General features: G+C 51.6%; 8 protein-coding genes across 8 annotated transcripts; 2 read left to right on the top strand and 6 right to left on the bottom strand.

Moving 5' to 3' along the window:
- Positions 1-306: 306 nt before the first annotated feature.
- TRIVIDRAFT_32776 (uncharacterized protein) lies at positions 307-3,309 on the bottom strand (the record flags this gene model as incomplete). The annotated part of the gene is made up of 1 exon (XM_014103897.1): positions 307-3,309. The coding sequence occupies one exon, from the start codon at positions 3,307-3,309 to the stop codon at positions 307-309; it is 3,003 nt and encodes a 1,000-aa protein (XP_013959372.1).
- Positions 3,310-4,838: 1,529 nt separating this feature from the next.
- TRIVIDRAFT_189029 (uncharacterized protein) lies at positions 4,839-6,692 on the bottom strand (the record flags this gene model as incomplete). The annotated part of the gene is made up of 2 exons (XM_014103896.1): positions 4,839-6,464; positions 6,549-6,692. 2 exons carry the CDS (start codon positions 6,690-6,692, stop codon positions 4,839-4,841), a joined length of 1,770 nt encoding a protein of 589 aa, XP_013959371.1.
- Positions 6,693-9,292: 2,600 nt separating this feature from the next.
- Positions 9,293-9,949, top strand: TRIVIDRAFT_61870 (uncharacterized protein; the record flags this gene model as incomplete). Its single annotated transcript, XM_014103895.1, has 1 exon — positions 9,293-9,949. The coding sequence occupies one exon, from the start codon at positions 9,293-9,295 to the stop codon at positions 9,947-9,949; it is 657 nt and encodes a 218-aa protein (XP_013959370.1).
- A 796-nt stretch (positions 9,950-10,745) lies between these two features.
- TRIVIDRAFT_31858 (uncharacterized protein) lies at positions 10,746-12,345 on the bottom strand (the record flags this gene model as incomplete). Its single annotated transcript, XM_014103894.1, has 2 exons — positions 10,746-12,229; positions 12,294-12,345. The coding sequence occupies 2 exons, from the start codon at positions 12,343-12,345 to the stop codon at positions 10,746-10,748; spliced, it is 1,536 nt and encodes a 511-aa protein (XP_013959369.1).
- A 534-nt stretch (positions 12,346-12,879) lies between these two features.
- TRIVIDRAFT_54702 (uncharacterized protein) lies at positions 12,880-14,948 on the bottom strand (the record flags this gene model as incomplete). The annotated part of the gene is made up of 5 exons (XM_014103893.1): positions 12,880-12,972; positions 13,038-13,118; positions 13,178-13,272; positions 13,332-14,603; positions 14,666-14,948. 5 exons carry the CDS (start codon positions 14,946-14,948, stop codon positions 12,880-12,882), a joined length of 1,824 nt encoding a protein of 607 aa, XP_013959368.1.
- A 684-nt stretch (positions 14,949-15,632) lies between these two features.
- TRIVIDRAFT_61867 (uncharacterized protein) lies at positions 15,633-17,146 on the bottom strand (the record flags this gene model as incomplete). Its single annotated transcript, XM_014103892.1, has 2 exons — positions 15,633-15,677; positions 15,764-17,146. 2 exons carry the CDS (start codon positions 17,144-17,146, stop codon positions 15,633-15,635), a joined length of 1,428 nt encoding a protein of 475 aa, XP_013959367.1.
- Positions 17,147-19,171: 2,025 nt separating this feature from the next.
- Positions 19,172-20,080, top strand: TRIVIDRAFT_61866 (uncharacterized protein; the record flags this gene model as incomplete). Its single annotated transcript, XM_014103891.1, has 1 exon — positions 19,172-20,080. One exon carries the CDS (start codon positions 19,172-19,174, stop codon positions 20,078-20,080), a length of 909 nt encoding a protein of 302 aa, XP_013959366.1.
- A 1,554-nt stretch (positions 20,081-21,634) lies between these two features.
- TRIVIDRAFT_54700 (uncharacterized protein) lies at positions 21,635-23,023 on the bottom strand (the record flags this gene model as incomplete). Its single annotated transcript, XM_014103890.1, has 1 exon — positions 21,635-23,023. One exon carries the CDS (start codon positions 23,021-23,023, stop codon positions 21,635-21,637), a length of 1,389 nt encoding a protein of 462 aa, XP_013959365.1.
- Positions 23,024-24,666: the final 1,643 nt, after the last annotated feature.

Below are 24,666 nucleotides of genomic sequence, written 5' to 3'. Positions count from 1 at the left end.
CATTTGTATAGCCCGACAAAAGAAAAGATTGCGCTTTGCACCGCTCATGACCGACCTTGAAACTCCGTGATCCTCCCCCCTTTTTTTCTCCTTGAAAGGCATACAACGATAATGATAAAAAGGGGGCAATGATGCATGTATGCCACATGCACACACTACCCGAAAATGTAGGCAAATCAGATTCCTCCCCCCGTAAAAGTCAAAATAAACAACAAGGCCGAATCAAGTTTTTTTCTCTAACCAAGTCATTATATCAAATCTCAGTTTGATGTCATTTCATTTTTTTCCCTTCTTTCTTTCTTTTTTTTAATTTATCCGCGGGCTCTTTCTCCTAGCCATACTCTCCGCTAGAGCCGTCAGGGGTAAATTCTCACGGCCCTCGCCAAGCACACTGCGCTTCCCCAGGCTCGTTCGCGCGGAACGGGTGCCGCGCTTAAACAGCGAATTGTCCGATGCGAGAGAATTGATGCTTGAGCTGGGCTCAAAGGAAATGCCGCTGGCGCTGAGATTGGGGTTGACTTCTCGCAGGCTTGCAGTCCTATCTGAGATACTATCAGTCGATGGACGATCTGGTGTGCTCGTCTTTCTTAAAGAGGCATCTAGATCGGCAAAGACAATAGTGTTGTTGTCGTCGTCATCTTCAGTCTCAGTTAGGCCAGAAAGGTCTTCATCAAGCTTCGAAATGATGACATCGTGCGCCTCGGTACGAGGCAAATTTGTCGGGAACAGATACTGTGCTTTCTGAGGAGTTTCTCCCGTGGGGCGATAATCCTGAAGTGCCGTCTTGCCAATCTGGTCGCGCAGGGCCGATAGTGGTTGGCATATCTGAGCCGTGAGAGGCTCGAGGCTATGTTGCAGATCGCTGGCGTCAAGGTCCATGACCTCGCCGAGGTTGTTGACGCGATCAAACGTGGTCTTAAAGTGAGCGGAAATATTGCCAAACGATTGATCCACTGTGTTGGACAGGGCCTGGAGGGATTGCGTATGCGTTTCATGATGGGCGCTGCTCTCAGACTTGGCACGAGCCACAAAGTCGTCCATAGCTTCCATCTGGATATCCAAATCATCAATCTGAGCACCCACCACGCGCACAGTCTCAGCATGCACCTGGTTCGCCTTGGTTCGGATGGCGGTGCTGCGTTCCTCTGCCGAGTTCCAGTCGTCCTTCAGCTTTGTCTTTATCTGATCGCGCGACTTCTTGACTTCTTCCAGCAGCTCACCCTCCTTTTCATCCCAGGCATCCATGCCTTGGCCGTATTGACTAATTGCCCCCTCGAGAGAGGTGTTGTATTCGACCATGTTCTTCTGCATCTGCATGGCCCTATCTGCGAACCGGTTCTCCTGCGCTTCGGCCTGGGTCGTGACCAGGGCCGAGATTTGGGACAAAAGTTTTTGGCGTTCCTCGGCCGCGTGCCGCCTCTCCTCTTCCAACGCCTCCTGCATGCGAGCCGATATATTGGCATTCTGGAGCTTAATGGTATTTGTGGCACTTTGCAACTGCCGCCTCAGGTTGTCAGACTCACAGCGCTGGGTGGTGATGTGCCGGACGAGATCCTCAAAGATGGACTTGAAGTCCTTGCCCAGGGAACTGTACGAAGTGTGAAGCTGTTCGTGGAACTCGCTCATCTCGTTCAACACATCCCCTGCAATCTTCTCCGCGGCATGTGATATGGCTTGGAGACTTTCGCTGACTCGTTCCTTGACGTTGTCGCGAACCTCCTTGATCTCTTCCAGTACCTCGTCCATGTCCTCCTTGGATTGTTGCTTCTGCTCCAAGAGCAGTCTCTTGGACTCTGCAAAAGTGTCTAGATTCTCGTCCAAAAAGGCTTGTGTAGCAGATAGCTTCTGCAGCTCTTCTTCGACAAACGTCTCCATCCGTCTTGATACACTCAAGATTTGTTCTTGCTGCTCTTCCTGGAATACGCGGACCCGTCGTTCCACCATCGACGTTATCTCGGCAACCTGAGACTGGGATGAGTTCCAAGCCGTCCGGTTCAACAAGTGCAGGTCTGATTTGCGCTTATTCTTTGCGTGTAGGCCATTGACGTCTTTGACTGTCTTCTGCAGCTTGTCAATCAGTACACTGCCAATCTCCGTAAGCTTCTCCTCCGTCTCCTCGTGGGCCTTGCGCAGCTCCGTCTCCTCTGCCAGAGTCTTGCGAGTCGCCGCGAGGATAATGTCTGTTTGGTCAAGGACTCCTTGGGTATCTTCCAATTGTGCCTTGGTAGCCTCGTTTTCCTTCTTCATGCCCATGAATGAAATGTTGAGGGAAAAGAGCTCCTGGACCTTGTTCCGTAGGTTTGTTTCCAATGTTTCGAGTCGCGCTGTCTGTTCCTCCAACACAATCCTCCTTGATTCGCTCTGTGCAGTCATTTCTTCATACATGTCGTTGGAAAGGTAGACGCCGTTGCGTTGTCGTGTGGCTATTAATTCGCTCTTTAATTTTTCAATCTCAATGGTAAAGTCCCGAAGAAGCACCTTTTTCGTTATCATATGAAGCTGAGGCTTGTTTCGGATATTCTTTGCGCGGAATGCATATTCGAGTGTAGATATTGTTTCTTCGAGGTTGCTTTTTGAGGGAGAAATGGTGGCAATGATGCATGTTTTCGTCCGGCCACCAAGCGAATCTTGCAAAAGACGAGTCAATTTGGACTCTCGGTAGGGGATATGAGGGCTGCGATCCACCAGAGCGTTGATGACTCGGCCTAACGTGAGCAGCGACTTGTTGATCAGGCCAGCTTCAGTGGCCCGCTTGTTCTCTGCGCCCGATCTCTGAATATTTTCGCTACCAGCCAAATCCACCAGGTTCAATTTGCCGGCACTCACAAGCTCCTCCGCTCCTTGGTCGTTGGACTTTTTAACATATGCCGTAATCGTGAAGACGGTGTGGCCTCGAGAACTCAGGTCGTTGCACTTGGTCGCCGCCACCTGACGCCTCAAGCTGCCCTCCTGGAGCACCTTGATTCCCTCGGCTGCGTTCTTGATGTGCTTCTCCTCCATGCCCTGAACGAGTGTAGTGGCGTGGCCTCGTCTTGAGGCGTCATCGAAAATCTTTAGCTTTGCGTTCTCCTCGAGAGAGAGCAGATCTCGGAGATCTTCGTTGTATAGCTCAATGAAAGAGCACTTGACGCAATTGTCGCTGCCTTCGATCTCGAGTTTGTTAAACAGCTGCTGCAAGACACGGGGAATGATGCCGGCCTCGTCTGAAAGCATGCCTAACGTATCTGACATGTCTCCCGACATTGTGTAGGTCTTCCCTGTTCCTGTCTGGCCGTAGGCAAATATCGTGCAGTTGTAGCCGGCGAGCATCTGGCCAATTCATTAGCAGATGCCAATACAAGCAAGTTCATGCGGCTCCTTGGACACCAGGTCTGGAGTGGGCTGCACAGAAAAACCAACCTCTTCCAGAATAGGTTTCACGGTATCATCAAACACCATGGACTGGTCAGCGGCAGGCGAGAAAACACGGTCAAAGCTGTATGTCTTGTTGCTCAGCGCGTTGGCCCCCATGGACAGCTCAATCACCTTTCCCTTGACGCCATCCGAATTCACCACCACGGCGCTGTTCTCTTTGACCTCCCGCTGGCTCCGGCCTCGGCACCGCACCACAACATTGATGTTTGTTTCCTCGCCTCCACCCACCACCACGTCGGCCTCAAAGTCGCGCTCCTTGCGCTTCGTCCCAATCGTTGCCGTAGAATTCGCCCGTTCCGTAGGGGACATGGCGCCTGACCGGTCGGCCCGTGACGCGGCGGCCAGGTGTCGATTTGTTGCGACGGCTGAGGATCTGGCGCTGCCGCTGGTGCTGGCCTGACGCGTGCCTCGCACGCCGGCGCCTGTTCGCATGGCTGACGAGCTCATGGTAGGCCGGGTAGGGTCTCGATCGGAGCGTGTTCGAAGGTGAGCCATGCTGACGGCGGGATGACCACCACTGCCGATGGTCTTCGTTTTTTCTTTCCAAGGTATGTGTATATGGTAAGTGTGTTGTTGTTGATAATTCCTTGGCGGGGATAGCGGTGGAGCAATGGGCAATTAGGAGGTACCAAGGTACCTCAAGTCCGGAGCTTCTGGTCAGTGCGTATGAAACGCACGCAGCAAAGACCCAAGAAGTTTCCCTTAATAATCGTGGAAAAAAAGCAAATAGAGAGACAGAATATAATAATTATCTATTGTGTCATAAGTTCAATACTCTTTAGCGGGGAGGGGCTTGGGAAAAGATCTGTGCGATGTGGACATTGTGCAGGAAGAGCCAGGGTGCTGAGATCGAAAAAGACCTGTTTACGGAAATACAGACACTAAAGTTGCTTGTACGAAGCAACTTTGGGTTGGTGCAGACAAGCGGCTTCAGGTAGAGCTACAAAGGTTTCACGCTTAAAAGGTCTACATTTCCAAGTACTCGATACCTAGCATAGCGTGACGGGGCAGGTGGGGCTTTGGATGCCGTCGCCACAGCAACGGTGGCAGAATTAAATGATTATGTAATTCAAGATCAAGCCTCATAGATTCACATACAAGTACGGAGTACAAGCACCAACTGTTAGTCTTACTTGGAAATGAGACATGCATTTGCTGTACATAGTATCAATGGCGCATATTTATTAGTGTCGTAAATAGTGACCTCCACCTATAAGCAAAATCTAAAGCATATGAACAATGTACCCAAGAGTGGAGGCATGCTGAACAACTCATCAGCCGATGCGTATATACCCCTGAAATGCTGGATATCTTCTTCTTGCATCCTTCCGTTCCCATATATACAATCAACGCCGTAACACAATGGAAGACAATGGAAATTAAAACTTTTGTTATTGTTGTAAGACAATCATCATCTGCTCTCTTTACTTGGCGACATCCACGGCCTTCTCAACATCGGGTTGCTTCGTCTTTGTCTCCTGCTTGAGAGATTTGAGGCCTGTCTTGTGCTCCGTGTGCTGCTTGCTGAGCGTCTTCTGCTCAACAAAGAGACTGATGAAGAGGCCAAGAGCAACGAAGCAGGTATAAGCGATAAACATCTTTTGCAGGGCATTCCAGTAGGCCGTGGCGACCACCTCTCGCTGATGGCCATTCAGGCTGGCTACTAGGAATACACTTGATGCAGCCTGAGAGCCGGAAAATCTACCACCCAACTCGGGCCCGAGCTGTTGTTGTAGGAAGGCTTGCTGCTTCTGCATCTCGTTGTCGAAGATGACACCGCCAATGACGACAGAGGTGGACGTTCCAAGTTGACGGAGGAACTGGAAGCTGGCAGTAGCAGCTCCAATATCTCGGGGCTCAACGTTGGTTTGCAGGGCAATGAGAGGAGACTGAAAGTTGGGACCGACACCAATGCCGGCAATGATCTGGAAAATGATAATCTTGGCCCAGTTTGCCCTAGAGCCTAGGTCAATGAAGAGACCGAAGCCCAGAGTCATGACCGTCAGTCCAAAAATGATGGGAATCTTGTAGTTGCCCGTCTTCTTGATGAAGACACCGGTCAGGGCAGATGTTATGGACAGGGCCAGGACATAGGGCAAAATGTAGACACCAGAAAGAAGAGATGTGGCACCCAAGACGGCCTGGAAGTAGAGAGGAAGCCAGTAGCTGCCAGACATGAAGGTCATGGCATGCATGAGAGACAGGCCGTAGGCGGCAATGCTGGTCCTACCACGGAAAAGTCGAGTAGGCATCACGGGGAACTTGGCCACTCGGTTCTCATAGATACCAAAGAGGGCAATGGTGATGAAACCAAAGACGATGAGGCAGATGACGGCAGCGGACTTCCAGGGGAACTGAACACCACCAAACTCAAGCCCAAAGAGCAGCATAAGGGTACCGCCAATAATGAGAACGTTGCCGACCCAGTCAATGGCAGCCAGTCCTTGCTTGATTGGCGTGCGGGGGTTGTGCAGCTTGAGGACGAAGATGAGAATGAGCAGTCCAATGCCACCCAAAGGCAGGTTGATGTAGAAGCACCAGCGCCACGAGACCTTGCTGGTGAAGACACCACCAAGAATGGGTCCGATGGCCGAGGCAAGGGCCCAAACCATACCGAGGATACCAAAATACATGCCTCGCTTGCGCATAGAGAAGAGATCAGAGATGCAGATGTTGGGCAGAACGATGGTACCACCACCACCGACGCCCTGGATAGCACGGGCAGCAATAAGCATACCCATGCTGGTGCTGACGGCGCATAGCAGCGAACCGATCCAGAAGATGGTGACGGTAGCGATGAGGGTAGGCTTGCGGCCGAAGATGTCGGATATCTTGCCCCATGTAGGCACGAATGCAGCGTTGCCGAGCAGATAGGCACTTCCAATCCAGATGTAACCGGCGCTGGAACCAAAGTGGTTGGAGATGGTTGGGATAGCAGTGGTGATAATGGTCATGTCAAGAGCGGCCAGGAAAAGGGCCAGACACAGGGCGAAGATGATGAGAAACGTCTCAACCTTCGTCCGGCTGGCTTCCGGGTCTTCTGCGGGCGGCTGTTGCGCCGGGGGGCCTCCGGCGGCCGGTGCCGTTGTTGATGCCGATGCCGATGCCGCATCGTCCTTTTCTAGCGTTGAAACGCCAATGTTGCTCTCTCCGAGCTCCTTGTCGACTCCAACGCCAGCTTCAATGGCCTTGATCTCGCCATCTGTGCTGCGCGCGGGATTGACTGTGTCGTCTGAGCTGGTGCGCCTATCGGGCGTTGTGGCTTGTGAGGCGGCCATTATGAGGCGTCGACAGCTTGCAAGATACAATCGTTGGGTTAGGGTTCGGTGGCTGAGACCTTTGGTGGAGCTGTCGCGTGGCGAGAGGGACGCTGAATCTCGTGGCGACTTGTCTCGGATTCCTCTTTCTTGGCTCTGAGCTTGGGAGCAGTTGATCCAGATCCTCGTCTTGCCAACAGCTGCGGCAAGACAAGGGAGGAAAATCGAGAAGATAGGGGGGGATGGAGAAAAAAACCTAGAGAGGATGGGCAGAGAAGATGGTTGTCCACGGGGGATGCTATTACTATATAGAAAGGTAGCGCTCCGATAGTCTCCCCTCCCCAGCAGAGAAGGTGAGAAAGGAACCTCAAAATGCGTCAAGCATTCGCGTTTGTCATCAAGCGAAAGCTAGAAACAAAGACCACAACTCATCGGCCGGCCCACTAAAATGCCGTTGTTTTCGTGCCTTCGTATGTACGAAGAGTGGGCTGGTTGAGTTCGGCGTGGGCTTGACCCGATTCCCGGAAGCCGGCACGGGACAAGTGCAAGGCTTGGGCTTAGAAACGCATGTTGGGAGAACATCAAAGAAGCATGATGATCTGTTGATGCCTTGCCCGGAGACAAAAATATCGCCAAGAGCAGCCTCGTGCGAGCTCAGGACCCGTGTATCGCCGTCGACGACGCCCCCGTATTGTTCGTCTATGCTCGGCGCGTGGCTTTGTCATGGCCATTGGTGTGGTGTTTGCCTCTCCCGACCCTAGGACGTTCGTAATAATAGCCCATTCTCACCGCAAAGGACGCCTTCCGGCCACTCAGCCCGGTGTTGGATCTTTTCCTCCATTAGTGGGGGCCAGGCTAAGACCAGATTCTCATACCGGTCTGCAGGGCATCGGCCGAGAGCGGGTGCCAGCATTGGGCTGGCGAGATAGGCCAATGGCGGCGTCTGGTTGCTGGGTTTAAGGATTCGGCAATAAATGGGTTTCAAGGTTCTTTTTTCCACAACCCCTTTGATATTGGCCGATGCCTGGAGTGCTCTAGCGGCTAGTATGCAGTACTTCTGCCCCCCGGTGATTGCACAAGTCCGAACAGCGAAGGCGAGTTAAAATAGACTACCACGAGGTGCGCCCTGTGGTGTTTTTGCCTGTATTGGACTGCGATGACAAGATGCAAAGCAAAACACTCGATTCACATCAGTCTGGTCTGTAGAATTAGATTAGCAGCAATAACGAAGAGGTTTCAATTTTTGCACCTAACCGTCGGTAAAAGCTGCCAAGCACCTGCGACTGTAAGTACCTGTTAGCAAGTACTCCGTAATCAAACCGTCACATCATCACATCCATCGCCAAATTTGTTTGCTGGCGGCCCCCCTTTGCATCTCAAATGGACCCGGTCAGAGTCAGAATTTTGAGAGCCCACAAAAAGCGCTGTGGGCTGCCCCGCGCGGCAATCTTTTGCCTGTTTTTTTTTTGTTCAAATCTCGTCCAGACTAGACCCGTAACGGGGAAGCCAAGGCTTCGCAATGCGAACAAAGTAGCATTTGATCTGGATTTTCTGTTCTGCATGTGCTTTGCGGAAGGTGTTTTGATCCTACTCATGCCAGAGAGGCAAAGCCGGGAGAATTCCCGAATCCAGAGAACGGTCGGAAGTGGCTTCGAGCTCGGCCAAACCCCTGCCTGTCACACGTGCATCAGCATTTTTGCTGACTGACCAACTGACTTGGCAATCATCTCACATTGGACGTTCCGTCTATTCATGTCAGGTGCAGCCGAAGGAGTAGCTGAAGGAGCGCCGTCGGAACCTTCCGTGGCTTACTTAGTATTCGTATACCCAGCTCCAGACGGGAAATAGCGACCAGAGCGAGGCAGGCGCTCCACTCTTAGCTCCTTGGGCCGCGATTCACCGGCGTCGAAAGGATTCTTCCGTTCGGCTGTCGCTTGTGCCTGCCGAGAATACGTGAATACGGCGTATTCCCCGACTCCGCTGGATTTACTCCGTACTATGTACTCCGTAATCAGATCTACCAAAAAGCAACACCATCGCTCTTTTTACTATGCCGCAGTATATTCGGAGTATGACTTGGCAAAATTTTGATAGGCGACAAGTTTAGTCTAGTATCTATAGTAGTTGAGGTAATACTGAAATGATGGAATGTTTGGCTCAGTGGCGCAAAAGGACGTTAAGTGTCAAATGTCACATGAGTACGTCCCGTGGCATGGAGCAATTAACTGCACTTTGTCATCACATATTCATCAAACACGATGAAAATGTTTCCAAATAATCACAAAGTATACGCAACCAACAAGAAACAATGGAAAGATACTTGATCAACACCACCAAGGTGAGGTTCACGGAACAAGAGGTTGCCTTGAAATAACAAGCTGATCAAAAGCGCCTACCTATAGAGATTTCATTGCTTCTCTTACATCTGCTCTCGAAGCAGTCTCTTCCATCTGTTACTACCTCTTTTACTACGCAATGCTATAAAAACTCTAGCACTAAAGGCCAATGCTACGCCAAACCGAAGCCGTCATGGTAACATGGGAGAAGAGGAGAGAGCTATTGCACATGAAAATACCTGCTATATAAGAGATGTCAACAAAATTTTCAACTTTGACAAAGAAATGGCCAAGTTCAATGTTGCTCGCGAACTCAGATTCTGCGCCAACATTGTCATACCCAGCAAGGAAAGGGCTCTTGATACGGCGACGAATATTTTTCAGTGTAATGCTGGTCGCCGCCATAGGGTCTTCTTTACAGATGGTTCTACGATCACGACACCAAAATCACTTAAGAAAGCCAGAGCCATTCCATCTGGCGCCGCTGTCGCTTATCAGCCTCTAACGCCTAAGAAAGATAGGCACTGGAACGTAAAACACTTTACTCTAACTAGCCGAGGGCGAGACTCTGCCTTTACCGAGCTCGCTGCCATTGTACACGCTTTAACTTTTGCCGTGATGGAGAGGGCACTTTACTTGGACAATAATAAGAAGACCTCCAATGGCAAGGCCAGGTGGTCCAAGGTGACAGTCTTTAGCGACTGCACCAGCGTTTTGCAAACAATAAGCAAGCTTCGAGAGAGCACTACGATCAACGCCCGATTGCTTGACGATCCCATTATCCGCCATCTCATGGCTGTATCACAATATCTCTGCGATAATGAAGTCCAGCTTGAATTGCGTTGGGTTCCAGGTCATTCCAGTGTGGAAGGCAATTGCCACGCCAACGCTGCAGCTCGTTATGCAGCAAAGCATCCATATGTCGGCATGCATTTAGAGTAAGGATTACGTTAGGAATAAAAACTTCGCCAAATGAGATGGAAACACATGTTCCGCAACAGAAGATGCCTCGGAAAAGGAAAGACTAGATATGCCGAGTACTCAGCTAACCAGTTTTGCTGAATTGATGCCGCGCAATGTATGGAAGCCGCGCAAGCAGTGCATCATGCATGTGCAAAGAGTCCACATGAGCTCAGAAAATACGATTCGCCCTCAAAACAAGGCCGATAACTCAACTAGCCTCCTTGGAGCAAGTCATCATGGAGGAATATTCATGGAAACCCCGGTAATTCCGAGATGGCGCCTTTAAACACCGATTAGGAGATAACAAAAAATGTCTAAATGATGACATTAAATCTTGATGACAATGACACGGGCTTCGTCTTCGGCCGATGGAGTGCCATCGAGAGCGGGGCTTGGCTGTATAATAATAGTTTTGCATATGAAGGATCTTAGTATATGACTTCATTAACAATTTCATCTTGATTATAAATATCACCTCGATTACTTGGTTCAGTAGCACATCACAGTCATTTAGAACATGACCAAACTAACTTATAAACCCATCTGTATTAAAGGGCAAAAAGCTATGAAAGCCAAAAAGCTTCAGCATGTTTACACATACCATGTATGCTATCCCAATCCAAAACACCCAACAAACATCCAAAGCAATAATAATAAAAAAGACGGCCTCAGAAATACAATATTTCCGCTCTCGTAGAATGCTTAGTATCAAAAAAGCCCCTTTCTTCATGCATTACCCGTAAACCTTCCCTCCCCCCTCTCAAGTTCCCAACCCTCAAAACACCGTCAAAGCATTGACATAATCGTTTCTCAACACTTCAAAAACCATGCCAGGGAAGCCATACAGCGTCGTCGTAGAATCGCCATTCGCCTCTGGTCTTCTCGCGCCGCTCTCCTCCCACCCGCCGAGAAACTCGCAACTGCTGCCTGGGCTGTCGCCCCAGCCGCGGTTCAGGACCATACCCCCTTGCCGCGGCTGGGTCTTGTCTGTGGGATACACGCCCTCCCATTTCCTGCTCATGAGATTCTCTATCGTCTTGAATTCCATCTCAGAGTTGACCGGTCCGTTATCACTAGCCAAATCATCCAGGTAGCTAATCTCCCAGCGACACCGACGATGGCGGTTGAATTCGTAAGAGCCGGGGATGTTGCCATGAAGCACTAATTTCGTCGCAACCAATCGATCAGGAGCATGAGCCTTAATTCCATTTCCAATATCGTCCGGTACCTGTGTCTCTCCCGGTGGCAGACTGGAAGGAGGTACGGGCGTAGACATGAGAATGTCAAAGCCAAAATAGAAATAGTTGTAGAAACACTCTCCGGACGCATTGTCTCCTCCTTCATCTTCGACCGCAGCCTCGTTATCCGATTCGTCAGAACCAGTGTGCATCGACGACTGGTCCGTATCCGTTGACTCATCCGGCCGACCCAAATCCTTCACATTAGGGCGGCCATGTGCATTACTTGCGGCTCGCATCTTGTGAATGACCATCTTCTGATCATTCTTGCGATATATCGCATTCGGCGGCCCAAGTTCCGCCACGAGATCCTGTGGCGTGGTCTCACCAAGAATGATCCAGAAAGAGTTTGCCGTCCATTTCCGAAATAGCTGTATCTTTCCCCCACCATGCAGTCGAATCAAAGATACCTCATCGGGGTAAACGTCCTTTCCACGAGGTATAGTTGAAGTCACCTTGACGCTAGGCAGCACATCCGTCCACAGCGTTGGCCGCACCTCTGCCCAAGAATTACCACTAAACACAGCCATGGAAGTCGCAATCTGGGATGACGATGCAGAAAGCAGCGAAACGACGTCTTTATCGGCAGAGTACACCGAGGTGGGCACGGAGAAGTTAAAGGCCACGCCGGGATACGACAAGACATACGTCCCGTTGCCCTGAGACGCCGTCGGAGGAATGAACTCGCCCGCGTAGGTTGGTCCCAGCAGCCGGTGGTAAATGTGCCGAAACGTAGGTCCCGCCGAAGACTCTCCTGGCACTTCGGGAGCAGCGGCGCCTGCCGGCCGTACCAGATCCCGATCCTTAAAGGTGATGTGGCTCTTTGTAAAGTCGATGACTTCGATCAAGCGGAGGCGCTGCTCAGGGCCATCGAACCGCAACCTGACGCCGTTTTGCGGCAGAACGACGCACACTGGTTCGGTGACGGGCTGGTCTCGGGAGTAGAGGACTTCGAGTTTCGGGAACGCTTGCGGCTCTGCCTTGACCCGGGTCAGGACATCGTGAAGGGACGCGCCAAGGGCTAGCAGAGAATGGTGAGTCTGGGATTCAACAGAGTTTCTGAGCCAACGTTGGATTCTGCTTACTGAAAAACCCGAGGGCCCGTCCGGGATGAAGCTGTGCGGTAAAGAGCGACATGGAGAGAGATGATGAAGACGCGACAGACCCAGGGGGGCCAGCGGGGTTGGAATCGCAGTGACAACACTCGGCGCGAATGAATGGCGGGGCGGTTTACCAGTAGTCGGTTCTCTATTGAGTTTCTCTGGGGCGAAGAAGATACAAAAGCACTCGTCGAGAGCAAGACGATTTCGGAGAATTTGCTTATGCAGCAGTTATGAAGGCATCCAAGAGGTGCTGGAATGTTGCTTATTGGGGCTGTCTAGCAGCTGGCAATGTCACGAGCTTGGAGTTGGCGCAGGGACCAGCAGCGTGTGATTGCCCCGATGACGGCATAGCGTGGGGCGGGAGCTTAGATAAGCGGGTTGATGCCTGTGGCTTGTGACTTCACTTGTACAAGGTGCAGTTCATATAAAGCAGAGACAGAGAGGGTTTGATATTGCATCTCTCGTCTAACAAAGTCGGTGCTTTTACAGATACACACACTAGAATATAATACAGTTTCCCATCGAGGGCCTCGTGATGTCTACCTCATCAGACTCCTCATTCAAGGCTTCACCACTCTTTGACCTCGCCAGCCTTAGGCTTCTGCGCACGAACAACCTTGTCGCAGTTCAACAAGCACAGCGGATCAAACGCCTTTTTGATCTATATCGCCATGTTAATATTTGCACGACAAAATCGAGTGTAGGAGAGTGGCTCATGCAGCTTACCTGGCGCATCGCGTCCACCGTCGTCTCGCCAACTTCATGGGGCAGATAGTCTCTCTTGCCCAAACCCACGCCGTGCTCTCCCTGTCAAGAAGATCAGTACCTAGAGTCTTTTATCTTTTGTCAACCAGCCCTAAACTTACCGAGACTGTGCCCTCAAGCTCAATCGCCCGCTTCACCATCCGTGAGACAACCGTTTCTGCCTTCTTCCGTTGCGCATCGTTGTACAAAAGGATAGCTTTTCCCGCAGTTAGCAACGTGCTTGGCTCATTCAAGTATTCCGCCGATTCAACTTACTGTGGAAGTTTCCATCACCAACATGCCCAACAATCGACGCAAACAGCCCGCTCTTCTGGATATCTTCCTTGGTCTCCTCAATCAACTGTGGCAGCTTGCTCATCGGAACAGCCACATCTCCAGTCCAGACCCGATCGCCCTCCTTCTTCACCGACATGGTGCTCCAGAGCGCCTCCTTTCTCGCACTCCACAGCTCTTCGCGCTCCGTCTCGCTTCTGGCAAACTCGAATGTCTTGCTGCCGGCCTTTGAGGCGAGAGCCTGGACCTGCGCAATCTGCTCCTTGATGCTGCTGGGGGTTCCGGTAAACTTGAAGAACAGCGTCGGAGCTTCCGCCCATGTGCGAGAGGTGGTCTTGGAAATATTGATGCACTTCATCTGGTTGTCGTCCAAAATCTCCACGGCCGCAACAGGGATGCCCTTGCCAACGACTTTGCTCACACAGGTGGCTGCATGGTGAATCGAGGGAAATGAGCAGATGGCAACACTTGTAGACTCGGGCTTAACCGTGAGCTTGAGCGTAGCTTCCGTCACCAGGCCGAGAGTGCCCTCAGATCCAATGAAAAGCTTGGTTAGGTCGTAGCCGGCAGAGCTCTTGCGAGGACGCTGCCTGGTCTTGATGATGGTGCCATCTGCCATGACAACCGTCAGGCTAAGAACCCACTCCCGCATTGTACCATACCTGTACGCATTGGTGCCGCTGCATCCAGTCCCAACCATGCCTCCAATCATGGCTCCTGGGCCAGGGTCCGGAGGGAAGAACAGGCCCTTGTCCGAGAGCTCGTTGTTGAGCTCCTCCCAGCCAACGGCAGGCTGAACAACCACATCCAGATCATCCTCATGCAAGGCCAGAACCTTGTCCATCCGGGCAAAGTCAATGGAAATGCCCTTCCTCGTCGGCGCAAAGTGTCCCTCGAGACTGGTCCCTCCACTGTAGGCGGTGACTGGAATCTTCCTCTTGTGGCAAATCTTCATAATCTCCGAGACCTCCTCCGTTGAGCCGGGATACACTATGCAGAACGAACGGTCGTCCGGGTCGGCCTTGTGCGTCGACCAATCCGACGTGGCGTGCGCGCTGACTTGGTCCTCGTCCGTGCTGACATTGTCCTTGCCGACAATCTTGACAAAGTCTGCCCACGCCGCCTGCATGTTTTCCAGCTTGATGTTGTGCGCCGGCGGCCTCGTCTTGGATAGCGGCAGCGTCGAGTTGGGCTCGGGTTCTCGTGGCCAGTAGGTGCCCAGCCAGTAGGAAATGCCAACGCTCGATAGGAAGACTAGCAAAACCAAGGAGTCAGCATCAGCATCAGCATACAGAGACAACCACGACGTCACATACGGAAAGTGATCATCCAGTTCCTCGCAGGGTCGTTCATGTCTCTCCACTTCTCGTATTGCTCGCGCTGCTCGCGCTCCCTCCTCAGGCGCGCGCCGATACTGCCCATGACCTGGCCCTGGAACGACCTCCCCAGCTTCTGCTCATTGCCCTGCCGCGGCGCCTTGGGCCGCTCCGGCTCAATCTCCGTTGCGTAGTGCCGCGCAGCTCCGGGACGCACCGCCGCCAAGCTCCGCAGAGCCTGTGCGCGGCGCAATGGATGCGCTGCCGAGCCGGACTTGAGCATTGGTTTGCGCTGTCGATGCGATGGACCCGTGGCCTGGGACTGGGAGGGTTGAGACGGCTGCCACAAGCAATTAGGCTCTCAGGCGGGAGTGAGGTCGGATTGCATTGAAATTATCGCGATTGCGAAATGCGAAGCTTAGCTTTTGCCATGGTGGGGGCGGGCCAAAGGATCAAGGCAAGGCCAGTGCTAAGAGTCTCTGACGACGTTAGCGGCGGGTCGGTAGATTCGGCATTTTGCGGCAGTTCATTTTCCCGTGGCAGCGCAAAGCGGCATGTAAGAATCAGAGTTCCAACTTCATCAATTCGTTGTTGTAATACAGCTACCTATACTCAATACATATCAATACATATTAATACATAAGGTATTAATACATAAAACGCTTCTAGGTTGCCTAGACTCTGCGTCAAATTAATTTGCTACAAGTGTAACAATACTTTCGTAGCGTTAACACTTCCCTCTGTGTATCCCATCCAATACCAATCCGTGACGCCAAAACACCGAAAACCAACCAATCCATAGACTAAAACCGAGAACCGTCCATCCTGGCGGGTTCATGGGTATCTGAATAACAACTGCTATTTAATGAAATGACACCCACAACGCCAATGTAAATGCAAATGGAACCGGAACCGGAAACGAACATGCAAAAGAAGGAAACATCCCAAAAAACCAACCCGGCATCCTTCAAGCGTACAGTATACCCAAAGCCAATCCTTGTCGGTAATGACACTGAACACAGGTAACATTCAATGTTCCCAGATAAGTATCACCTCAACAAAAAACTCTGGTAGGTAACCTTGAGCCAGATAACTAACCAGTGCTGTATCGGTGCGTATTTCCTGATACCGCCCTCCAAAATTGCCCAGGAAACGCCGAACCTTGAGGCCCCCCATATTGATGAGTTTACCCACAGCCTGTAGGAGCCCTACCATCGTCCTTTGATAGATCATAGCTATTCCTGAGAGAATTGAAACTTGCAGGGCTGGCGATGGGGAAAAAACAAAATTTGCCAAGAATGGTTCTGAGAGGGGAGAGTCAACACTCTGGATCATCAAGGGATCAATTTGGAGCCTTATGCGTGTGTCTGCCTGGAGGTGCAGAGGCTGATACGCAGTCACCTCGTCTGGCAGTACATTCGAACCCTCAAAAAGACCAGGAATCTGTTGTTGAGTCCAGGGCATTATCTGTTGTTGGCCCACGGGGGTATCTTGAGCGCTGGAAGAAGCGGCAACAGGCTGATCGGGGGCTGTTGCGGACTCATTGGACTCATTGGTGGGCCCATCGGCGAGCGTATTATTGAGCGCATCGGTGTGACCAAGGGATTCCGTACTGAGGCGATTCTGGTCTGAGTCCGGTGTGTTCGACTCAGGTGGCTGCTTTTTCGCCTGTCGAGATGGGCGATCATCGCGCAGCCTCTTCAAAACGTCCCGTGACAAAACATACAACGCCCTTTTTATCTTCGAAGTGTCTCCTTCATCACCGTTTGTGCCATCCAAATTGAGTCGTGTTACGCCTAGAGCATTGCTGATTTTAGGGCATCGTTCACCCCAGAATAACATCAAGTTCTTCCACTCATCAAGCGTAGGTGTCGCATTGAACTTATTATCAAAGCCGTGATTTCTCAGCAAGGCGCTCAAAGCATCTCGTACATCCCAAACTTCTTCAGGATTTAGTCCCAAGGTGTTCTTGACCTCCAGTTGGGTCATCTTGGAGTCTTCGAAACGCTTTGATTTTGCGACATTCTGGCAGATTGTGTCCAACTTCTGCTGCGACTCCAAATAGTCACTGTGTGTCGATAGTTCGTCATATAGGCTAGGTTGCCGGGCCCCAGCTCTAGCAGCGGTCTTTTTGATCCCGTTTCGTCTCGTCCCAGTGGCTGAACTCGTACCGCGTGCAAGTTCTGGTTGATCGGAGTGATTTGACCGTGCGGAAGCAGCTCGAGGAGGCGGCATGGCTTCATGTCCTAGAAGAGTGGTACTAGAATAAGATGACCGCGAACCGTAACCTTGGCTAGACCTGGACTTGGTTCTGTTGTGCATCCGTAAGCCGTTGGTACTACACAGCTTTGTAACGGCTTTTTGGGTGACCTGAAAGCCCTCTTCTTGAAGCAGTAGGGTCATCTTGGGCCGCGACATGTTCTGCTCCCAAAGATTCCTGATTCGACCCAATAATTGCAAATTGTCATCCGGCCTGTCCATGGTTTCTTTTGACTTGATGTTGTTCGTCGACTGCGCTATAGTGTTGGTACCTCTGTCACTGACCACGTGGCAAGGTATGAGCTGCTCCATGAGATGCAAAGCGCGTTGTGCGTGATGTTTTGATTTGGCTTTACCTGCCCAGGGCTAAATTGATGTATGTTTCTCAAAATATATCTGGCTGAAAGATCGCTCGATGGGTGTCTAGAAAGGTTATAAAGAGACATCAAAGCCGACGGAGCGTCGGGTAGGATCTAAATACTCAATCGAATCGAGACGATCTAGCCTGTTGGGGGCTGAGAAAACTGCGTCGTACATGCCGAATTAGATACCAGGCTTTTTTCTTGGGCAGTTAACAGGGACAAACCTGTTTTGAGTTACAGCAACTGGAAATATGCTTTCACCACTGAGAGTCAGGCGCAATATACATATATCAACAGTCAGGCACGAATAACAATCTCGAGTTCAAGTCTCAAAAGGCAAAGAAATGGATTCTCTACTTAGAGCCATAGATTCCCTAGCCACTACTTGGAGCATGGGGGTCTCGTAGAAAGGCGCATTGTGAAGATAGATGGTGTCTTCTCTCTAGTGCTCCACTGAAATATATTCAGCCCACGATGATTCAAGCCAGCCATCTTCAAGCCTGATTCGTCACTCGAGGAATCAACTCATTCCTTTTCTAATGCGCCTACTTATCAAGCAGAAATACTTATACCTATACCAGTGAATCAAATCTCGGAAAAACAACTTCTTTCCTCTTGCTGAAGCCATTGTAAGTGATAATATGAGCCAACGATGAGGCAGACGAGCGTTGGGCCGGTATGAGGAATATCGACGTAGGAATAATAGGGTCGTGGACTGCGATGTTGTTATTGTCTAATCGGGTCTATACGAAGAGCGCACTTGTAAAGAATAAAAGGAGAGTTTCTCGGATTCTGCCGGGGCGTCGTATTTATATTTAGACCGTGTTCCCTTCACATATCATCCTCATCATATGACTCAACAAATTTATGGCTTGGTTTTTGCCCGCCTGAAGGTTATTGCTCGCAGTTAATAGTGTCGGGCCTTTTGATATTGCTCAAGGCAATACCAATGAAACCTCCACTGCTGTTGAAAAGTTTGCGACCAAAGGTATGTGAACATTGAAACGCCATCTGTTTTAGTGGCGGGCTTTTAACTCTGCTGGAAAACACCTCTGTAGGATGAAATTAATATGGGATTTGCTCATGGATACGAATTCCAGTTATTTGATCCGCCGGCTCGCATAGTTTGTCGAGTCACTGTACCGTTGAACCCAAATCTCCGTGAGGCAGCGCCATGGATATAGTTATCTAGAGGTATCTTGCTCAATACTCATTGTTTTACAGTTTTGATATGTGAAAAGTAAAGCAGAGATAGAATAGGGGAGCAGGGGCTCGTGCTATAATTCCAAATGGCAAGTGTTATAGCGCCATGGTCGTAATACCAGATTCTTATTCCTTCTCTTAGTGATAGGGAAATTGATAGGGAAAACTTTATTAACAACAGTAGGTAAGCCAATCACTCAAAATCAAGCTACAGTTCATTGGTTGTAAAAAGCGACACGTGTATAGATCAAACGCAGGCCTTTTCCAGATTTCCCCAAATAGAACTGATCGGACGTCGATGCTCTCCAAACGTGGAGACGGCCCGAGTACCGAAGTCCAATCCAAGGCTAGACTCGAAATGCCATTAGCTCGGCAGTGACAAGAACGTGGGGAGCCGAGGTCCACGGCAAAACGCGTGCCAGATTACTCCGTAGTATGCAGTCATCTTGAGCTCTTCTGAACGACAGACACATATCTATCGCCAAGTAAATGATGAATCTCACTTCAAACTCTCATCTCATCCTCCGTTGACTTTATCTCACGCCCTTGCAAGGCTCATGATTCATTAGACTTATCACTCCACAACGCTCAATTCCCATCGAGTCATCTCATAACCTCAACACCAACCAACATCCTCTCATCTCCATCTACATACACCACCTACAGAGACTCACCTATCACAATGGCCTCCAATCTCCCCTCCAGCTACAACACCTTCTCCCTTCCCACCCTCCAGTTCTCCCACCATCCCGCCTCCTCCGCCATCGTCACCCCCGTCATCATCGTCAAGCTCCACCGTCCCGCCGCCCGCAATGCCTTCACCCGCGAAATGGCCGCGTCCCTCATCGCCGCCTTCAACCAGCTCTCCTCGGACCCGCGCGTCAAGGCCATCGTCCTGACCTCGTCCGACCCGCAGAACAAGTTCTTCTGCGCCGGCATGGACTTCAACGCCGGCGGCCAGGCCTCGTCGTCGCCCGACGAGCACCGCGACGAGGGCGGCCAGGTCAGCCTCGCCCTGCACCGCTGCACCAAGCCCGTCGTCGCCGCCATCAACGGCTCCGCCGTCGGCGTCGGCATCACCATGACGCTGCCCGCAAACATCCGCATCGCCAGCAAGGACGCAAAGGTCGGCTTCGTCTTTGGCCAGCGCGGCTTCTGCCTCGAGGCCTGCAGCAGCTTCTTCCTGCCGCGCCTCATCGGCACCGCAAAGGCCCTGCACCTGGCCACGACGGGCGGCGTCTATCCCGCCGGCCACAAGCTCTTTGACGGGCTCTTCAGCGAGGTTGTCGACGCCGACCAGGTGCTCCCCACGGCGCTCAAGATTGCGGACCAGATTGCTGCCAATGTGAGCATGGTGTCGGCCACCGTGATGAAGAACCAGATCTACCGGGCGCCGGCAACGCCAGAGGAGGCGCATTTGGTGGAGAGTAAGATGTTTTACTCGCTTGTCAGGAGCAACGACGCCAAGGAGGGCATCGAGAGCTTTCTGCAGAAGAGGGCGCCCGAGTTTAAGGACACCATTGACGATAATGCTCCCCCTGGATATCCTTGGTGGGCGGCAGTGGACGTGAGGCCAAAATCGAAGCTTTGAAGGCAGTCTACAGCTGCAAGAAGAAATGACCAAATAACAAAATGTATCATAATATTTGAACCACAAAGGTATCATTCAGTATTGGCATAACCTGCCAGTCTACCTTCTAATAATGTAAACCGTGTCAACGGTATGCTCATATACAACATATATCTGTAGTCATATCATATCATTCACAAGTCTGTATAGTCGTCACATACACAGACAACCATGACCAAAATCTACAACTCGAAGCACGACCACACGATACTGTAAACCATCCAACCATTCACCGAGCCTCACCGTCCCCTCACCACAACCCACTCATTTCCCGAGTGCAACCACACAAAGCAGCACCAAACCTCCCGATCATCGCTGCGCCCCTGGTGATCCCCTTTAGGCAAATCCCTCTGATTCGCGTCCTCCAGCGAATCACATCACTCGGCCATGTACAATGATGCCACTCCGCTGTAAACATGACGACCTGTCGTTATTTCTGTAAACACTCCCAATCCAAACAAACGGTCCAATAGCCGGCTGCATGTGACATCCCACATCCCACTTCAAAACAATAAAAAAACAAAAACAAAAAACATGCACATGAGACAAAGGAGCTTCAAAAACAACTTGAGTGCAACTTGTTCGCATTTCACACCACTAGCCTAAACAACTACAGATTGTACGGATCCCTCCTCTATTAACCCTTCCCATCCAACCTCCGCCAAAACTCCTCCCCAAAACCTAGCGTCTTCCAAGACGCTTCCAAGTGATCCGTAAATCTCGAACAAGAAGCCACCTTTGGGACAAGACATCTCCTGCTTCTCCAAGTCTGTCCATGATATTCAAATTTTTTTTGGGAAATTCGTATTTTTTTTGTTATGTGTTGTTTGTGTTGCTTGGGCTCCAAGGAATATTTGCATTCCTGTTCTAACGCTCCAAAGCGTGCCCTTAAAATGTGTATTTCCTCCTGTATGCAATTCGTAATGTAATGACCCAATGGATGGGTGGAATATAGAAAATTTCATCAAAACTCAACAATGTGTGAGTGAGAGATTAGAAAAAAAAAGCTGTCAAACATTTCCGCCCTATGCTTGTACTATTCCGGTTCCGTAACGCCTCGCAGAAAGACAAGTTTGCATTGTGATTCGCGTCAAAGATAAAAACGGCATTGCCAGATGCTTCGTTCGCCTGGGGTCTGTTGCTCCCCATCTGTATCAAAGGGCCGTAAAATAGAAACAGAAAAAAAAATCATAAATATTTGAGATGTTGGTAAAATCCAGCACCTCGACCTCGCTAGTAGTGTCATATGATTCGCTAAATCGATTGATGATTGGTAAGAAGGCGAAGGATAAGTATACATACACACATACGTGTGCGTATGCATGTCCTCAGTAAATAGCTGAGGCGGTGATGATTTGTTTGGTAACTGTGCGTCACCGATTAATCGAATCCATTGGTTGAACGGACTCGTGCGCGTTGAGTGGGGGTTGTTGAGAGGATGTAGATGTTGGAATTGGAAGAAGCCTGGGCTTGGCTACTGCTCTTCTGAGAAGCCTTGAAAGGGTTCTGGCTCTCCTATCGCCTGGCCAGCTTAAGAAGGCGGGTTCTCAGCCAAAGCATAAAGGCGGTCCAGAGGCTGTTTGTCCTGCGCTTGGCCGACTTGCTTCTGGAGGGGGCCTGGAATTGCGCCTCTTGCGCCTGGCTTCCGTTGAGCGGATCAGACTCGGTCTTTTCGCGGACGCTGGACGAGTTTCTCGCGCTGGAGAGGGTGCTGGTGTGTCCAAAGCTGGTCTTTCGCTTTTGAGCCTGCGCCCGCTCGTTCTTGTGGGCTTCCTTGGCGTCGGCGCGCTCCCGCTTGCGGATCTGCTCCCGAGCATACTTTTCCTCCTTCTCCTTCTCCTTGGCCTCGAACTTGCGACGGGCCTCGCGGACCTGCTCCTGGCGGGTGGATGTGTCCATCTCGCTCCGTGAGCGAAGGCGGAAACCATTCATGTCTAGAGAAGTACGGAAGGGGGAGATGGGCGAAGTGGAGCAGATGGGATTTGAGGCAGTCTTTTGCTGGGTAGTAGAGATGAGCAATGGTACCGAGGGGCCCTCGTTTGCAGTGGATTGGTGATTCACAGCGCCTTGGGTGAGACGTTGTACAGAAGGGCCCGAGTTGGAGCGAGTGGTGGTGGCCCTCACTGAAGGACCATCTGAGCTGGTGCGCTGGCTTCCAGACAAAGACGGGCGACCGGCAGCTGTTGGTTTTGAGTTAGGTGAGTTGGAACGCAGGCTGGAAGAGTAGGAGAGTTTCTTGGTGGCTGTGGCGCCGTTTGGGTTCGACTCTGAGTGGGAGAGTCGCAGAGATGTGGGCGAGGCCAGCGGCTCCTCAAAGTCAAGCTCGTCGTTGTCGCCGCTGTCGCTCTCGGCGATGGCAGCCGTCAAATCACGCTGCTGCTGGCCAGTCAGGCCGTTGTCAAGCGACACAACGGAATTGGCATATGAGTTCAAAGGCGGCGTCGAGGTCCGGGGCATCTGCCTTGAGGGATGAACAAAGGATCCAATGCGGGTGGCGGTAGTCGCCGTGACCGAGTTGCCGCTGGTTGTGCGCGCGTGGGAGGAAGAGAAGGTGTTTGCGCGCCCCAGGCCAGGCGCTCCAGGGCCGACATCTGTGAAGCTGACGTCGCGCGTGAGCTTTGCGCCGACAGCTGGCGCAGGTGGGTAGTTGGAATACAGCCGGCGGTCGCTGGTCAGGTCGTCGAGATCGCGCGACCCAAAGTCGAAGGAGCTGTACTCCAGCTCGGGGGTCGTCGCCACGGGCTGGTCGTCCCAGCCGCGGTTGAGGTCCAGCGAGTTGCGCTCCGAGTGCGAGTGGACGTGGTGCAGCCGCTTGAGGATGGGCTTGACGACGATGCGGCTGCGCGACTTGGTGAGCTTTCCGTGGCTGCTCAGGCCCGACGGCTGTGTCTGTAATGAAGCCATGGCCGTCTGAGGGTGTGTCGTCTTTGTCTGTGGTGTATACGGGACGCAGCGCAACGCAACGCAACTCAACGCAACGCAACGAACGCAACGAACGAAGAGATGGATGGGTTTCGAATATGCTTCCTTCTGGGTTCTTGTTTTAAGTTTCGGATTCGACTGAGCCCACTACGGCCCCCCTGTCGAAAGGCCCGAGATTCGTTTCGTCCGGATTTGCTGTACAGTAGCATCTACCTACACCGACTGCAAGCCATTGTTGCTGTGGTTCCTTGCACTTGAACGAGTATGGATGAGTTACACGGCGGCGGACTGGGAGGATCCACCGGATGTACGCATTGGGCACCCGGAAACGCACCCCAAAGGACCCAAGGCAAAGGGCGACCAGGTTTGAACGCTTCTTGAACTGGCCGGGGGCTGGAGGGGGGAAAAGGAGGAAACGGGGCCGTCAAGGGAAAGGGGCGAGGTTATGATGCTTGGATGGTGAGGCAGAGGATGGCGGTGGTCCGGGGGGGGATGCCTCTAAAAGGACCTGAACAGGCACCGTCGCAGGCGCTGGATGCGGCGCTGATAGCGGGCACTGGCACTGTCGGTAAGGAAGCAAGGAAGTAAGGAAGCGGGCAGCGCAATCAATCACTCCCACGGCTAGCGCTACTTGTACAGGCCGGGGTCTGATTACGACGGTGCTTGCGGCCAAGGCGGTGTTGGTGGCGACTTACACAGGTCGAGTTGGTCGAAAACGGACCAGATGGGTGTCATGTTTCGTGCTGCTGTCGCAGTCGGCCTGACAGGAAAACGGTATGTCTGCAGTTGCTCCGGCGAGGCGTGTTGCGTTGCTCCGTTTCGGGCAGGACGTTGACGGAAGCGCTGTCGTGTCTCAACGTCGACTACTACGTAGGCATACTCGTACAATGTTTACATGATCCTCCGCCTCCTCTTCCTCGTCATCCTTTCCCCCCCAGCCTCAATTAATCAATCTCTCTGGCCCGGCGGCACGTGGACGCGACAGAAAGCGGCGAGCACCAGCGCCAGCCGGGGGGTCGCCTTCGACAGCGTTTCCAGACGTTCCGCCGGGCCAACAAACCCTGGGCCGTATTGATAGCTGTGGGGAGCGGGCAGGGGACGAGGCACTATTTCCATCAACGAGATTGATGTACCGCCTAGGTAATATTACTCGTAGCCCCAGTGGCTCTTGTAAATTGCTCGTACTCTCGTCTACCATTAGCGAGCCCAGCCGTGCGAGTACTTTCTATAACGAGTGCCGAGCATCAAATTACAGCAAGGGTTCTGTTTCCCATTTCCATTTCCAGTTCCCAGAAAAAAAAACCACTTAAGTCGTTTAAAGGCGGCGGGCAACTGTTCGTGTCCGAAAACAAATTACCGCAGATTTGGGGCGGTAATAAACTTTGCCAAAAGCAACCAAAGTTGGCAAATGTCTCAAGCCAAACGCCGTGGCTCCGGAGGCGTCCCATCGGTTGATGGGACTGACGCCCGTTTTCTTTCTTCCTTTTCGGCTTCTTCTCGTCTTGCTGCCCTTCTTGCCCTTCTTGCCCCTCTTTTTTCTTTAAATTGACACAACAGAACAGGTGCTGGTCAGGAAAGGCGGTCATGATGCTGCCCCCTTGCTCTGCTGTGGCGGTTTACTGCAG

Source organism: Trichoderma virens (assembly GCF_000170995.1).
Source record: "Trichoderma virens Gv29-8 chromosome Unknown TRIVIscaffold_3, whole genome shotgun sequence".
NCBI lineage: Eukaryota > Fungi > Ascomycota > Sordariomycetes > Hypocreales > Hypocreaceae > Trichoderma > Trichoderma virens.
The sequence above is the reverse complement of the archived record's forward strand: the minus strand, read 5'-3'. Positions and strand labels throughout refer to the sequence as shown.